At 38.8% G+C, this 15322-nt stretch overlaps 1 protein-coding gene across 1 annotated transcript; it reads left to right on the forward strand.

Moving 5' to 3' along the window:
- The first annotated feature begins 4520 nt into the window (after positions 1-4520).
- Positions 4521-14641, forward strand: RRH (retinal pigment epithelium-derived rhodopsin homolog). The gene is made up of 7 exons (XM_053976036.1): positions 4521-4810; positions 8198-8388; positions 9916-10015; positions 10717-10870; positions 11217-11385; positions 13395-13573; positions 14463-14641. The coding sequence occupies exons 1-7, from the start codon at positions 4705-4707 to the stop codon at positions 14590-14592; spliced, it is 1029 nt and encodes a 342-aa protein (XP_053832011.1). The 5' UTR covers positions 4521-4704; the 3' UTR covers positions 14593-14641.
- Positions 14642-15322: the final 681 nt, after the last annotated feature.

A 15322-nucleotide genomic window follows, 5' to 3' on the forward strand; every position in this document is an offset into this window, starting at 1 on the left:
GCTACAAGCCTTGCTTTAACCAGGTCAGTTAAATCCAGAGCTGTGAGAATGATTTTGCTGCTGTGCTTTGCGAGGCCTAAGTGCCTCAGGGCTTTGACTCGAGGCTTTGTAAAATTGCCTTTCATCTAAATTCTTTGCAAGTAATTGTGTTTTGGGCATTCCACATTGCAGCTGAACAACACAAACCAAGTGCACCTGCAGTGTCAGTACTTCTGTCATGTTTGCAGCTGGATCCTCTGCTGTGCTGGGTTTCTTCACTGATGCTTCAATAGTGGGCAGCTGGCTCAGATACTCTTTCTTTATTGCTCTGACTTTGAAAGACTAACGTAACACAGTCCTCACTTTTACACCCAAATCCATGCTGCTCTTCGCTATTCTTTAGGGACATGCTTTTTGCCAGGGTGTCAGAAGGCTCCTGCCGTGACCTGTGCAGTGCAGGGTGTGACAGGCAGCGTTTGGCTGCAGGCAATGTTGCCTGGCAGCCCAGGAGCAGGCAAGTGTGCCGAGTCTCTCAGCAGATGGAGCAGTGAGTCAGCCTCAGGTGCTGCAAGGGCAAAGCAAAGGCTTTGACCTCTGTGTGCAGAGGGGCTAAACAGCAATATCCATTGCAGCTCTGGAGGAAAGATTGGCCTCTTGGTTATAGGGAAGGGATTGCAGTCCCAATGGATTAGGAGCATTACGGCATGGCCTATGCATACAAACAGTGTTGGATGGATTTTATGCAAATATCCAAAGAAAATTTACAATCTTAGATCTCCACGGAGGTTGTAGGATGTTCTTAGGATGGAAGAACGTATGATTTTCATTCTCCATTCTAGGGAAGGAGGGTATTTGCAAGGCACATTAAGTCCCTATTCTGTGTTGTCTTCTCTGTGCCATGGTGTGACCCTGCCCTCCTAATATATGTAAGGTGCTAACAGTAACAGATGAAAGTTCAGTCTGAAAAAAAGATGTCTTGTCTGCAATGTAATGCTGTAATGAACTAAGACAGAAGTTCTCTAATTTTATGTGACGTCTTTCAGTTTTGAACTTCAAATTCTACCTGTGAGTCTGTCAAAGTGCTCATATCTTAGTAAGTGAAATGTTCTGGATTTATTTATGTGCGTAGTTACAGATACTCTGTGCTGCTGCTGCAGAGAATAGGCAAGGGGCTCACAGGTACTGTGACAGAAATAGGTGTGTTGGCAGAAATGGCAAATTTCAAGTAGTTGTAGTGTCTGGGGAAGAAAAGGCAGAGTGCAGTCTGAAGTGAGGGGAGTGGGGGTAAAGTGTTAGTGTAGGCTCTGGATGACTGGTGTTCTCTGTGTTCATTCCCCTTTCTGGTAGCACATAGCTGGACCATCTAAAAATAGCTTCTCATCTGCCACCTGCTCCAGCAGCACAAGGGGGGTTGCTATCCTGGAAATTCCTTTGAAACTCAGGTGGGCTTCAGAGCAGTTCAGTACGCAGGAGTAGTGGTGTCACCACTCCCATGGCAGTGTTTGACCCAGGTGTAGAGTCTGACTTTGAGCTGGTTTTGAAACTGACCCCTGATGCATCACCAGGATCAGATTGCCTACAAGTATTTAGAAGACCTGGAGCCTTTTGTCCATGCCACAGCAAAATTTTGGTGGTTTTTTTTTTTTTTTTTTTGTGCTTTTTTTTTTTTTTTTTTTTTTTTTGTGCTTTTTTTTTTTTGGGGGGGGCGTTATTTTTTTGGGATCTAAATTCTCCTTAAACAGAGGGTAATACATGGCGGTGTATTAATAAGGCTTAAATTGTTACCTAATGAGGATGGCTTTAGTGTCCCTGCATTCCTTGCAGAGTTGTTTATTTTGCTTGTGTTTTCTGCAGATGCTGGGATAGGATGGCTCAAGGTAGTTCATAGATTTGCTATGTTAGAGAAATTTGATGAAATGCAGAAAATAATTGGGATATTTTAATATGAGTCTGCAACACTGGCACTTGTAGAACAGGAAGGATTTTCTCTGGCACTGACTTATACTTGTGGATGTTTGCCTGAAGAAATGCTGGATTGTCGCACATATACTGATGCAAAGTTATTTGCAGTTGTGTAAAGCATTGTCTTGGCAAGAAAGAGTATTGTTTATCAAAAAAAAGGAGCGTAGCTATTGCGTGATGTATGGCAAGGAAAAATCTTAGTGGGGTCGTGCATCTTCCAAGGCGGTCAGCTGAAAATCTCTATAGAGTGAAACTTTTCTAACCAACAGTTTAAATCTAGTAAAAGTCTTTGCGAACGAGGAGAAAGAGGCAAGTTATTAATTTGTTTTCCTTGGGGTTTGAACCATTTGCATCTCTTTGGGAAAAGGTTAAAGAGACTATTTGCCTTAGAGGGCCCTCCAGCGGTGGAGGGCATAGTAAACGTGGGAGGCGTTGGGTTTGGGTTGAGTTTGTAGCACGGTTACTGGAAATAGGAAGAGGTTTGTGGTTGGTTTTGGTTTCCAGTTTATTTATTTTTAATGCAAAAGGTACATTTCTCTACTCACATCGTTCATGCATTGATTGATATATATTTTACACATAAGTGTAAAAGCTTGCTAAACCTCACATTGCATTGCCCCACATATATATAGAGATACATGCAAATTGAAGAATGGATTTTAATAGAAGTTACATTTTGCTACTGATCTGGGACAGGTGAGAAGGAAAAGCATCACTTTATAAGGTGCCCCTCTGACACCTGTAATGATATGTTATTGAAGGATAAAAACAGCCTGAGATTTTGGATTTTATCTTCTTATACTGGTATTAATAAGCAATGTGATAAGACATATTTTATCTAGCTTCAAAGCTGTGGATTATTTTTATACTTCAATATATAATTTCCTGGTTTATATTTTTTACTTTATTTTATGAACTACAGTGTTGCAAAAAAAATACTTTTGATGATGTCTGCCTTTAGTTTTGACTTTGTCAATTCTAGTTGCTGTAAAATTAGTCAAATTTGAGAAGAGACAGAAACAATTGGTACATAGCAGGGACTGCATGTATTACAAAGTTGTATTTAAGTCAACAAGTATAAAATTTCTTTTGTTAATTGCTACTGTACATCTGGAATCCTATCTGAGTAAAAACAGTAATAGTTTGCTTTTTTGAGACATTCAGCATAGCAAACTCTGACTTCTGTGGAAGCTGCAAGATCTGAGGTGCTTTTGAAAATCTTGCCAAAGTGTCAGAGGAGGAAAGCAAAGATATCAAATTATTGCCATGCCTTTATCTTTCAGGGCAGGACAGTGTAGCACGAGGAAAGTGGCTTCATTGCCAAACAGACCATTCCTTTCAGAGCCCTCCCACCCTGTTCCTGCCTAATCCTCTTCTGACAGGAAAAATACTGTAATAATACAAATACCCTGAGGGCTGTGAGTGTAGATGTGGGGCATTAAAGGAAATGTTTGCTCGCAGGACTGTGGCACGAGATCATGTGTAGTAATGATGACTAAATGCTGCGACTGCACAGGTTTACATAAAATTTTTCTTACCTTTATATTCAAAAGAAAAATGCAGGATATTTGTTTTGGAGAACTGAGGAGTGGGAGGGAACGCTCTATGAGTATTTCACAGGTTAGAGAAGAGAGAGCTCTTCAGGTATACTTTCCATGGAATGACTGTATTCCTGTGTCACTGCACCCTTATTGCTGCTCAGAAGGCACAGACCTAGCCTGGGACCTGCTTGACCTACCTGGGAACCACATACAGCTGAAGAGCACCTTCTGGTGCTCATCTTTGCCACATTTACACCCAGTATGGATACTGACTGAAGGCAAAAACTGTATGAAGCAGGACTGAGGGGGAGCAGCTGCTTTCTGATGCTGTGTATAAATCCTTTGGGCAAGGACTTAATGCAGCTATTATTTATGCAGGGTTTTTTAAAAAGTCTTCGCTTTGGTGTGCTGGTACTTCATCATTGAAGGGAAGAAAACAAGATTTTGCTGCTCAGATCTTTGAAAAATGCCCAGTAAGCTGCTTTGGAAAATTTGCCCAAAGTAAGCTTACATGTACTGTGTTTAGGAGAGGGAGGCATATTCAACAACCATTTTCTATATACCAGGCTATTTTAGACATGTGGCAGCTGAGTTTTCTGAAAGTCATGCTTCACTTAGGAAAATACTGGAATGTGTTTTTCTTGTGTCTTTGTCAGAAAGTTAATTCAAACAAAGAACCTTGAAGAAATAAGTCTATAAAGATTTGAAGGGATGGGCTTTACAGTAAATGTATCCCGTTTTTAAGGAAACTGACATTTGTCTCTTCATGTTGTACTGCAGGTTTTTGTGCTTTGCATGATGATGGGAATTAGTTCCAAGCCAGGCTGATGATTGATTGAACTGAGTCAACTTTTGTTGAGGTTTCCAAAGCATTGCACAAGAGATTTGAAGGGAAAAAGTTTGGGGGCATGTGACAGTTAATCTCATTAGCTGTAAGAATGAAGTTTAAGCATACTATGCAAAATTTACTCAGTTCTGTGCTGCTCTTTGTTTTAATTAACAATCTCCTGCATAGATTGGGAGAGTAAACTTCTTTCCACTTTAGTCCAATTAAATCGTACTTGGAAGCTGTCAATGGTGGGGGGAGCTCCTCCCTACCCCCCTTCTTTTAATTGTTCAGTGAGTCTATTGAATAATGAAAGAATTTGCCTGACGGGGTTTTGTAGTGTTTCGTCTTCTTGATGAATTGTTTCAGAGGATAGACGACAGTCTTTTGTCAAAAATGTATTGGAATGACTCATCCAATTCTTCAGAAAGTGACAATGAAGCTCATTCAGCCTTCACACAGACTGAGCACAACATAGTTGCAGCTTACTTAATAACAGCAGGTATGGGCATTGGCAAATTGTTGTGTAACTTTTAAAAATAGAACTTGTAGATCTGAATGCTCATTTTGTACAGTAATAGTGATGGTGTTTCATTTTGTATTGGACAGCTGTCTGATGGCTTTTCTCCATGTTTACTGACAAGTTAGCAATCAGCTGCCTGACTGAAATATGCAGAAACATCTGAAATGTGCAGAATCTAAGTTTTCTGCTCTATATTTGAAGGCAGCATTGTGTCTCAAAAAATACATTTTGTTGATATGTAATTATAGAAGAGAGTGAGAATTAGTTTCTGCCAGCTTGCAAAATAGATAAAAATAGGGCATAGCTGTCACATCTTGCATTTTTCTGTGATGTGCTCGCAGCTATCTTGAGATTTCTCCTGGGCCACATGTTTGTAGTAATATATGTGTAGTCTGAGCATGTGAGCGGGTGTCTGTTAGGGGATGTAAGGGGAAGGGTTGGAATGTGACTTAGAGGGAGGGAGCTGGTCATTAATCAGAGAAGAGCAGATTCCAGTTGCAGCTGTATTTTTCACCAATGACACGTGTTAGAAAAGCACGCTGTGAGGCTTCACATCGTGTTTGTTCTCTGTGACTGCAGTGGTCTTTGGCTAAAGTTGAATGGTCATAGAATTATTCTTATTCTCCCCTTAAATACGTTTTCATTGTATAACCACTACTTCTTCAGTAACGCTTTTCTGAAGCATTGAGTGCTATAGTAATGAAATATCCACCTAACCAAAACAGAAACCTACTGTGTTTAAAAACTACTGGTTTAAAACCTTTTCTATACTTTTATAATGGAAAACCAAATCAGTTTATTCTTTATTCATTGTCTGTACCACAAATTTTCCAATGTTGTGGTTAGATTTTAAAATACTTTAAAATATTAATGTATTTTACATTTATATGAAATAGTATCTCTGATGGTTGCAGTTTATTTAGCATATATGTCTGAAGTGGTGAGTATCAAATTGCTGTGCTGGAAAAGTGGATATTTTTGGATGCAAAGACAATAATTTATTCAAGGTCTTTGGAGAAATTGATAGAACAGCTACACAGAGCGGTAGACTTCTTAAGAAGCTGTAGAGATAAATAATGGTCAAGTATTGGTAGTCTACATATACCTCTTATATTTTTAATAAAATTGATGATGTAGTATGTAACAAGGTGATATTTTCAGATAATTTTGACCAGCTGGTGTTTGGGATCAAATCTATCATTGGTGATCATAGGGTATCAATGGAATTAACCAGAATCAAGTGAGCTCTTCTTTCTTAATCTTGCATGGAAATTAAATGTCATGGGAAAAAAAAAAAGATTACTTTGCAGTTTTAGGTTTTTTTCATTTTTCTATTTCTAATTATAGTTGGCGGAGTCTAATAAATCTTTACTTTCTTAATGAGAAATGTTTTTGGCAATGAAGTCCATATAATACTTGAAAATGATTGATTGCTTTGCACCAGCCTTACCACAGCAAATTTCACATCTGAAAGATTTAAGCCTTGTTAATAAGCAGAAGTATAAGAATAAGAATGAAGTCTGGGTACAGTGTTCATCATTATGGCACTCTTTAAAAGATTCAAGTGTTTCTCTCTTGTTTTCTGAGAAGAAAGTAATTGTTAAGCATTACACTGGCCAGTATATTCATTTTTGTAATGACAACAGGGATACTCAGGCTGCAGCAAGCTCTGCTGCCTCATGGATGTCTTTCTGCTTATAGTGGTGAATGCTCTGGTATCATTTTAAAATGCTAGCTGGAAAGGTAAATTCCATGTTATACATGTACCCGTTTTTTTTTTTTTTTTACTTTGATGCTACTACCCAAAATTGCCATGTCCCACCCTAAACTATGTCCCTAAGCACCATATCTACACATTCCAAGGGATGGCAACTCAACCGCTTTCTTGGGCAGCCTGTTCCAGTGCTTGATAACCCTTTCAGTGAAGAAATTTTTCCTAATATCCAAAAGTACTCTTCCCTGGTGCAACTTGAGGCCATTTCCTCTCACCCTGTTGCTTGTTTCCTGGGAGAAGAGACTGACCCCGACCTGGCTTCATCCTCCTTTCAGGTGGTTGTAGAGAACAATAAGGTCACCTTGACCCTCCTTTTCTCCAGACTGAACAACCCCAACTCCCTCAGCTGCTCCTCATAAGATTTGTGCTCCAGCACTTTGACCAGTTTCAATGCTCCTTTAATGGGCACTGCTTAACTGCTGCCTGGAGAAACTTCATTCATCCGCTTGACCTGTACCTCAGAAGCAGAGAAGAGATCATTTCTTGTATCTACATGTTTTTTCTCACTTTGTTCAAGATGGTATCTGTCTTCCGTCTTATATTTTGTTCCTCAAAACATTCTTTTTTTGCTCTATTATTAGTTTACTTTAGTGATACTAACATTTTTAATTAATATAGATTCACTTTTTCTTCCCTTTTTTTCATTGCCTCCCTTCTCCCCCCCTTAATTTTAAGGCTGGACTCTGAATTATTAAATTTAAATGTGTCTAGAAGGATCTTTTCTTCATCCTGAGGATACGAGTTTACAGTCCTGTTGTATGTCTGGTTCCATTATTGGTAGCTGTAATATCTGTTAAAACATGCTTCAAAAGAAGTCTGCATTATTAAACTTGTAATTCTCCTTTGCTCCCTCTCTGCCAAGAGATGACATGCTATCTGTCAACAGGAGAGCTGACAGAAGCACTGCATGTGGCTTTTTTACTCTGTTGTTCATTTCAGATTAGATCCTCAGCTGCTTGTTTATTTAAATTTTAGGAGCACATAGAATCAGTGTCATTCCTGAAATGTGTGAGTATATGAATATGATAGATGATGGCATCTGGGAGGCCAAAAGATGTTGGACCTCCAACAGGAGACCTGCACCTGAGAACAGACATCCTTGGTGATGTTAAAAGAGAGATAGCTGAGGGGTAATTATGATTTTGCCACATTTGATTTTAAAATTACTGACTCCCAGGAGTTGGCAGGAGCCTTCTTCTAGATCAGGTGCATAAGTTTTTTTTCCAATGCTTTTGTTTTTGCCAGTCACCAACCTGCATTCTTCTTTACCATGGAGGTCAGCACTCTACTTGGTGGCCAGAGTGTTTGAAGTGTAATCCTGGATGCATTTGAATTTCTGCTCTGCTTGTTGTCATTGCATCAAAAGTCTCATTGGCGCTTACTCAATCCATGTGAAGGTTGCCTAACTGGAAAAGCTTTTTTCTCCCTTTCAAACTTTTTCTCCTTTTTCTCCTCTTTGCAAACTTGCACTTGACTGAAAATAAATCTTTTTTGGGACTTACGTATTACAATAGGCTGCATTTTCTTCTGCATGGGTATTACTGGCTGGTGTGTACCTTTTGTAAAGTTTTCCTTTTTTTTTGTTTTTGCAGGAGTGATAAGCATTTTCAGTAACATTGTTGTGTTAGGCATCTTTGTTAAGTACAAAGAGCTTCGGACAGCAACCAACGCGATTATTATCAACTTGGCTTTTACTGATATTGGTGTTAGTGGCATTGGTTACCCCATGTCTGCTGCCTCAGACCTGCATGGAAGCTGGAAATTTGGATATACTGGATGCCAGGTATTGCAATTCAGTTAGAGAGAAAGTTTCAGCACTTAAAAGCTAACTGAGAAATAAGTAATGGCTCTACCTTGTGCTATTTTAAGAGATAAGGCTGAGATGCAGAATGTGACTCTGGAGCTGAAACTGATGTTCTGTGATGTCAGCAATTTCTGGAGAGAGTATTTTGTGTGAGTTTCACTTTAAGCTTATATTTACAGTCTGAAAACAATTAAGTGTAACCTTATATCTATCAACTAGACATTTTAAAATAGTTTTAAGAAGGCTTACAAAATCAAATCCTGATCTTACAAAATCAAATCACAGATCTTGGTGAGCTCTGCTTGGCAAATGCATGTCCTTCTTGGATGGGACTGATAGGATATTCAAAGTTAAGGCCTCTAAGGCTTTTGGTCTCCATAAAGATTTAGCCTACTTTTAAGAGCTGCCTATTTTTAAGAATAGACTGACTGAAAAACATATATGTTATATCTTATATATCATATATCTTTCCATAGCAGAAAGATGGTGGCCTTTGCTCACTGTGTATTGTGATTTTAATTTACATAACTGATAGACTGTTGGGCTTAAGTGCCCACGCTTAAGAGTAGTAATGTGAAGGCGTATAGTGAAAATGTGTCATAAGGCAAACATTTTGGACATTTATACAACAGATGCTTATCACAATCTGACATCGCTTGCCTCAGTAGACAGTACCTTCAAGCTCAAACTTCAGTCATTGTTTGGCAGGAAGCCTCACTTTTAACATCTTTGGATCTGGATTGGCTTGTGGTGTGTTCAGGTTGATGACAGATCTCACTGATTTGAGAGTTGAAGCACTTGAAGCACAGCTCATGTCAACCTAAACCTAATGAATCCTGTGATCTGAGATGGCTGAATGCCATGTGGTTCTGTTATAACTGCTGGTGCCACGTGCTCTGGCTCAGGGCTCTGTATTACTGGGGTGCCAGTGGTAACACAGCCCTCCCAGTCATCCTTCCTGGTCAGGCTTCCCCTGGGATGACAGGGCAGATGTATTTGGAGCATGTTGGGATTGCAGCATGTGTTGTTCTGTGCAAAAGATCTGACATACTTAAACATGGAGCCTGAGGGAGTAAATCAATGGGCCACATCTGTGAAATCATCACAACAGATGAAAGAGTGATAATTCAGAACCTCACATTTGCTAAAGCTGTAACTCTTTCTGATGGACTAAATGCTCCTCAGGTTTCCTTAACATATATTGAAAACATGAAATAAACCCCTCCAAACTCTGAATCTCGAAATTTACTTATTGAAGGACAGTGTTTCTTTGATTTTAAGATTGCTGTCTTTAGGATTTCTAATGTGCATACAAGCAGGGGCTTTTGAAATGTTTACTTTTTAATGAGCCACCTTCAAATTGCCTGCATTGAATTAAGACCTTTAAGACGTTGCTTATGGAAGAGAACTCTGGCTGAATTGTCTTGATTCAGTACACAGATTTGTGCTTGCATCTTTGAAAGATTTCTCAGAAATTATTTTCTTGCTTGTTTGTTTTAATTTCAGATCTATGCTGCCTTAAATATATTTTTTGGGATGGCAAGTATTGGTTTGCTGACTGTTGTTGCTGTTGATCGTTACCTGACCATCTGCAGGCCTGATATAGGTACTGACTTAGGGTCAAAACTCAGTCACTGTTGGGAGGAATAAAATTCTGATTTGATTGTATTGTTTTCTCATGAATGACTCCATAGTTACAGCACTGGACAGAACTTGAACCTACAGTACCTAGTTAAGTAAATTACCTAGTTTGCATACTGCTCGTTAAAGTGAAAAATTCATCATTAGGCTGTTACTCTGTTTATAAATTGTGGTTTTATGGCCATTTTCAGTCTTTAGAGGGTCACATCCATACAGAGAAGCACACAAAAAGCCTCTGGCTGTATGAGGTTTTGACCTCTGTCAAGCAGGTGTGTGCCTTTGTTGTTGTGTTAACACCACCCTGGGTGTTTTTCTCTTCCCTGTTACAGCTCTGTTGTAACAGTTAATTCCTCCCCTGCAATCTTCCAAGGGTGTACTTGAATGTAGTGTTGCATAATAAGCTTTTGGTGTGGGGTTGGGATCAGGTATTGCCTGTATGCTGAGTTGGAATAGGTCATGGTGTTCAAGTGGCTTTAAAGGCTGCAAGGACTGGGATGTCAGGCAGCAGAGCAAAACAGGTATCCTCCAGTGTTTGGGACTGCGAGCCTTGGAAAGGGTCTTTATTAACTCATTATGTGCTTGATGGAAGCCACTTGTAACTCTAGTTTGACACTGGAAAGAAACAGCAGATGAGAGCTGTTTGTGACTGTCTGTGCTTGGCTGCAGGAAGAAGAATGACCACGCGTAGCTATGCCACTCTCATCCTTGCTGCTTGGATAAATGCAGTCTTCTGGTCTTCCATGCCTACTGCAGGCTGGGCCAGCTACGCTCCGGATCCCACTGGAGCAACGTGCACAGTAAATTGGAGGAAAAATGATGCGTAAGATTCCCCCTCTTTCTTTTAAGTGTTCTGGCTTGCTGAAGTCTACGATTGTTTAATTCACTGCTGTAGGAGCATAACTTCTTTCTGAAGTATGAAGCAAAATTTAAAACAATAAAAATAACGTAGAGCGAATCTAACAAAAAACCCCATAGGAGTTGAGATATGCTTCAAAACTTCAATACTTGTAGTTTCTAATAAAAAAAACTTAGCTAAAGAAAATTTTCCTTATTATTTTAGAGCTTGTTGCAAAATGACATAATCAAATCAAAATGCCAAATTCTTTAGTAACTTTTCCTGGATGGCTATTTGTAAGTTACTCTGTTTTGTTTTTCTGTCTTATCAGGTCCTTTATTTCCTACACAATGAGTGTAATTGCTGTTAATTTTGTTGTGCCCTTAACAGTCATGTTTTACTGTTATTACAATGTTTCCCGGACAATGAAACAATATGCCAGCAGTAACTGCCTGGAGAGCATTAACATAGATTGGTCTGACCAAGTAGATGTGACAAAGGTAAATGAGTGCATGTTTTGTTTCAAGCATGTTCTTTGTGTTAAAGTCCTAATTGCAGTCTTTTAAGAATTTTGGTTTCCTACATTCCCCCTTTTTTTATAATAAATATTAGCTGATACTGAGCCTTGGTGAAAACTATTAGCTTGATTTATCACACTAGATTCTTTATTTTTAGTCTAATACCCTTTCCCGATGAATAGCTGCTTTGAAGCAAGGAAATTTTCCTTGCCTCTCTCCTCTGTCATTACCTAGAAATGTGCCTCCAAGGTACCCTAGGAGAACTTTTACTCTGTATCTGCAGAGTCCTTAGGCTTCCTGCTTGGTTCACAGATGTGTTTGGTCTGAAATGGATTGGTCAACTCTCACTTGAACTTGTGGCTGAGGAAAGAGAGTGCATTTCCAGCTCCCAAGCTGTGTTCCAATGCCTTGCTCTTTTCAGTCTATTTGCTTATCTCTTATGTAAGCAGTAGCAAATGTGAGATATGGCATGAAATGATATATCCTGCCTGGAAGGTCGACATTCTTTTAATGTATATAAGTCCTTGAGAAATCTTGAAATTCACTAGCTCCTTTGATTTTGTGTAAAGATGTGATTTATGGTTGGGCATGATGAAAAAGTGAGAGAGAATTGGACAGAAGAGTATGTACCTACTTATCAGTGCAAACAGCATTCCTTGGAAAACTTTCTCATTGCTAAGTTCTGAAGATTAGTTTTTTTCACCAAAAAAGAGTAATTTGAGTGTTTTACTTTTGTGAAGAACTTTCAGAATACTTGAAACTGAAGATTCAGTTAAAAATTTTGACTCACTTTTGTGAAGAAAATGCGTTTTTCCTATTTTTCAGTTGAAGACACTAAGTTATAATAAAAAAAGAGAAAAAAATTAATGCTTTAGAGTTAAGCAATATCCATCTTTAGAACTGGACTTCTCTGCTTTTTGCAAATTAGCATCCTCTAAGCTTTCTATGCACCAAACTCCTATATAAAAGGGTTCTTTCTTACATTTTGGTATTGTGTTTGCATTTAAATAGAGATCTTCTGTAAGAGTCACTGCTTGTGTATTGATTGTGCTCTAGAGCAGCTCATACAAAGTAGCTATTTACTTCTTGTTTCTCATTTTGTTAATCTCTGAAAGACTAACTAGGGGTGTAGGTGAGCAGCACTAGGGAATCCTATGTGTATGCAGCCCTGCAGTTTTGGTTGGTTTTCTAGTGGTTTGTTTTGTCCTCTGGATTAATTTGAGATTTCCATTTCAGTTTCCACTATCAATTCATGTCCCTGACAAAATCCAGAAAAGTCTATCTCAGTTGATGACCTCTCCTACCCTCTACTACCCCTAGTTTGTCACTGTCCAGGTCTGGCTGTGGCATGGCATGTCCTGGGGTGTGAGCCCCAAGCTGCCCAGGTTGTTCTCTCTGCAGGCAGGCAGAGAAGACATGACAGCTCAGATACCTCCACTGTATCATTCTTGAACATGTCTATAATGCTTCATTAAACCAAGCAGACACTTCTGGGTTCCTTAACTATATGTCCTAGAACATTTACTTTCTTTTATTTTATAGTACCATAATTAAGCCTTATGAAACATTTTTATTAACAGCTAAATTAAATATTTGGCTTAAATTTTTGTCTCTGTTTGTATTTACTGCTTATAATAGCATCCCAGAGTGACTTGTTATGGGGGGCGTAATTCATATGTGAAGTCCTCTCTAGTAATTTAAACTCCTGATGGGCAGATTTAACCTAATGAGTAGTGCTGATTTGGGAAGAATATTGTATGTAATGAAATGACACCATGCCAAACACATGGCAGTGAGGTGTCCTTTTAAATCCCCAAAGCGAGGTTTCAGTGTAAACTGTCAGAACATGTCAGGTGTGCTTGTTTATATATTATTTCATTCAGGATAGCTTTGTTTACACCTAGGTGTATGTGCTTTTGTTATGAGGTTTTGCTGCGAGGTCTTCATCTTGAGGTAATACTGGTTATGTATCTGTTTCTCTTGTTTTACAGATGTCTGTTGTGATGATTATAATGTTCTTGGTGGCGTGGTCTCCATATTCTATTGTGTGTCTGTGGTCTTCCTTTGGAGATCCAAAGAAAATTTCTCCTGCAATGGCCATCATAGCTCCTCTCTTTGCAAAATCTTCCACATTCTATAATCCCTGCATTTATGTCATTGCAAACAAAAAGTAAGTGTTCTGAAATTTCTACCAGTCTATTTCATGACTTTAGCATATCATCTGAGTATAGAAGGATCACCTGTAAAATATGGCAAGCTGATTAGTGAAGAGCAAAGGGTATGCCACTGTTAACTTACTAAAGCTGACCTTTTGGACAGGAAAGCCTAAAATAAATTGTTATGATCATCATCAGAACATCCTGAATTGATACCTATTTTTGAGAACATATTAACATAGCTATTGAAAGTCCCATTTGTGTTTTCTCAAGGGGATTCAGTATGGAATCTGTGTTGCATCAGTAGTAGACTGGTTTTAATGACTGTGGCCAAAGTGCGTGCATCATAGTGACATGTAACTGGTGTAGATTTTCTTGTTTGATTTGGGAATAATCATACTTTGATGGCTTAGGATGGATTGACCCTTTTCATTAAAGTAAATAGTAAAACTATTCTGATTTGAGCAAGCATAACAAATGCTCTAATCAAGCCAGTGCCTCTGTCTGAGGACTGTGTTTTGCAAAGAGGCATTCTTCCCATCTCTGCTCCAACCTTCAAGCAGAGCCTGTGATCTCTGCCTAGGTGAACATACCTGCTGAGTCAATGGAAAAACATCTCTGTTTTTTTCCCATTCTGTGAGTTCATCTTTGTTATTGCTCTCCTGGGATAAACAAAAGTTGCTGTGATCCCTATTTAAGAGATGAAATTAGCTTTACACTCCTGTACCTGGAAGTGAAAAAGACCCAGGTCCTTTTGAATTCCAAATACATGTTTTTTTATTAAGTACATTCTACTAAAATTGAAAACTATTGTAATAGTTAAGACCATCTTACCATATTTTTCCCTTCTCTTTGGTTCTCCAGCTAATGATCTTTCTGTTTTCCCTTTCTTGCCCTTCACAGGTTTCGGAGGGCAATCCTGGCAATGGTGCGATGTCAGACAAGACAAGAGATAACCATAAACAATGCTTTGCCCATGAGTGTATCTCAAAGTGCATTGACATCGCAGAACTCCAGTCATTTGCCTGCATAAGTTGCATGGAAAGGGGTGAAATCTGGGTTCAAGTTAATTAATCTTTTGGACAATTTCTTTTTGAATAATAATCTTTCCCAGCTAGCTGTTTTGCGTTAGTCACAGTAATCTTTTTAGAGAAGTTAAGGAGACAAAAAAAAGACTGCCAAGACTTTTGCTTTTGAGACTGAGGTTTATTGGTCCAATATGTCTGTCTCAAACAAAAAAGTGTAGCAAAGTGGCCACTGTGACTCTTACAGAACTAGACTAGATGACAGAGGGGCCAGAAAAGACAGAAGTGTGAAGTTCTTATGTTCAGTAACCCCTGATTTTTCATATGTATTAATTCCTTTCATGAGGTACGTTCCGCCAGCTTCCCTTGAAAGTTTTCCAGACTTCAAATATTCTGGATACTCCCTATGGTTGTATATGTCCATACCAAGTGTCCATGTTGATACGCTTTGCAAAGTTTTGCTTCTGTGAATATGTTAGGGTGTCAAAATATCTACCCCATTGACCGCATAGAATCTTTTATTAGGATTTAGGATTTTGAAGGAATTTCAGCATATTTAAAGTATTTTTAAAAATTTGACTGGCAGAACCAAATTAATTTGTAGTAAAAACAGCTTTTTTTTTTGTGAGTAGCATGTTTCTCGTGCTTGTGACTGCACAGCAGATCCTGAAAATGTGATAAAATGTACCCTAAAGCTTCACACTTGGACTGTGCATAAAACTGAGTAAATATTTATGG

The sequence above is a fragment of the Vidua macroura genome, chromosome 4 (genome assembly GCF_024509145.1).
Source record: "Vidua macroura isolate BioBank_ID:100142 chromosome 4, ASM2450914v1, whole genome shotgun sequence".
NCBI lineage: Eukaryota > Metazoa > Chordata > Aves > Passeriformes > Viduidae > Vidua > Vidua macroura.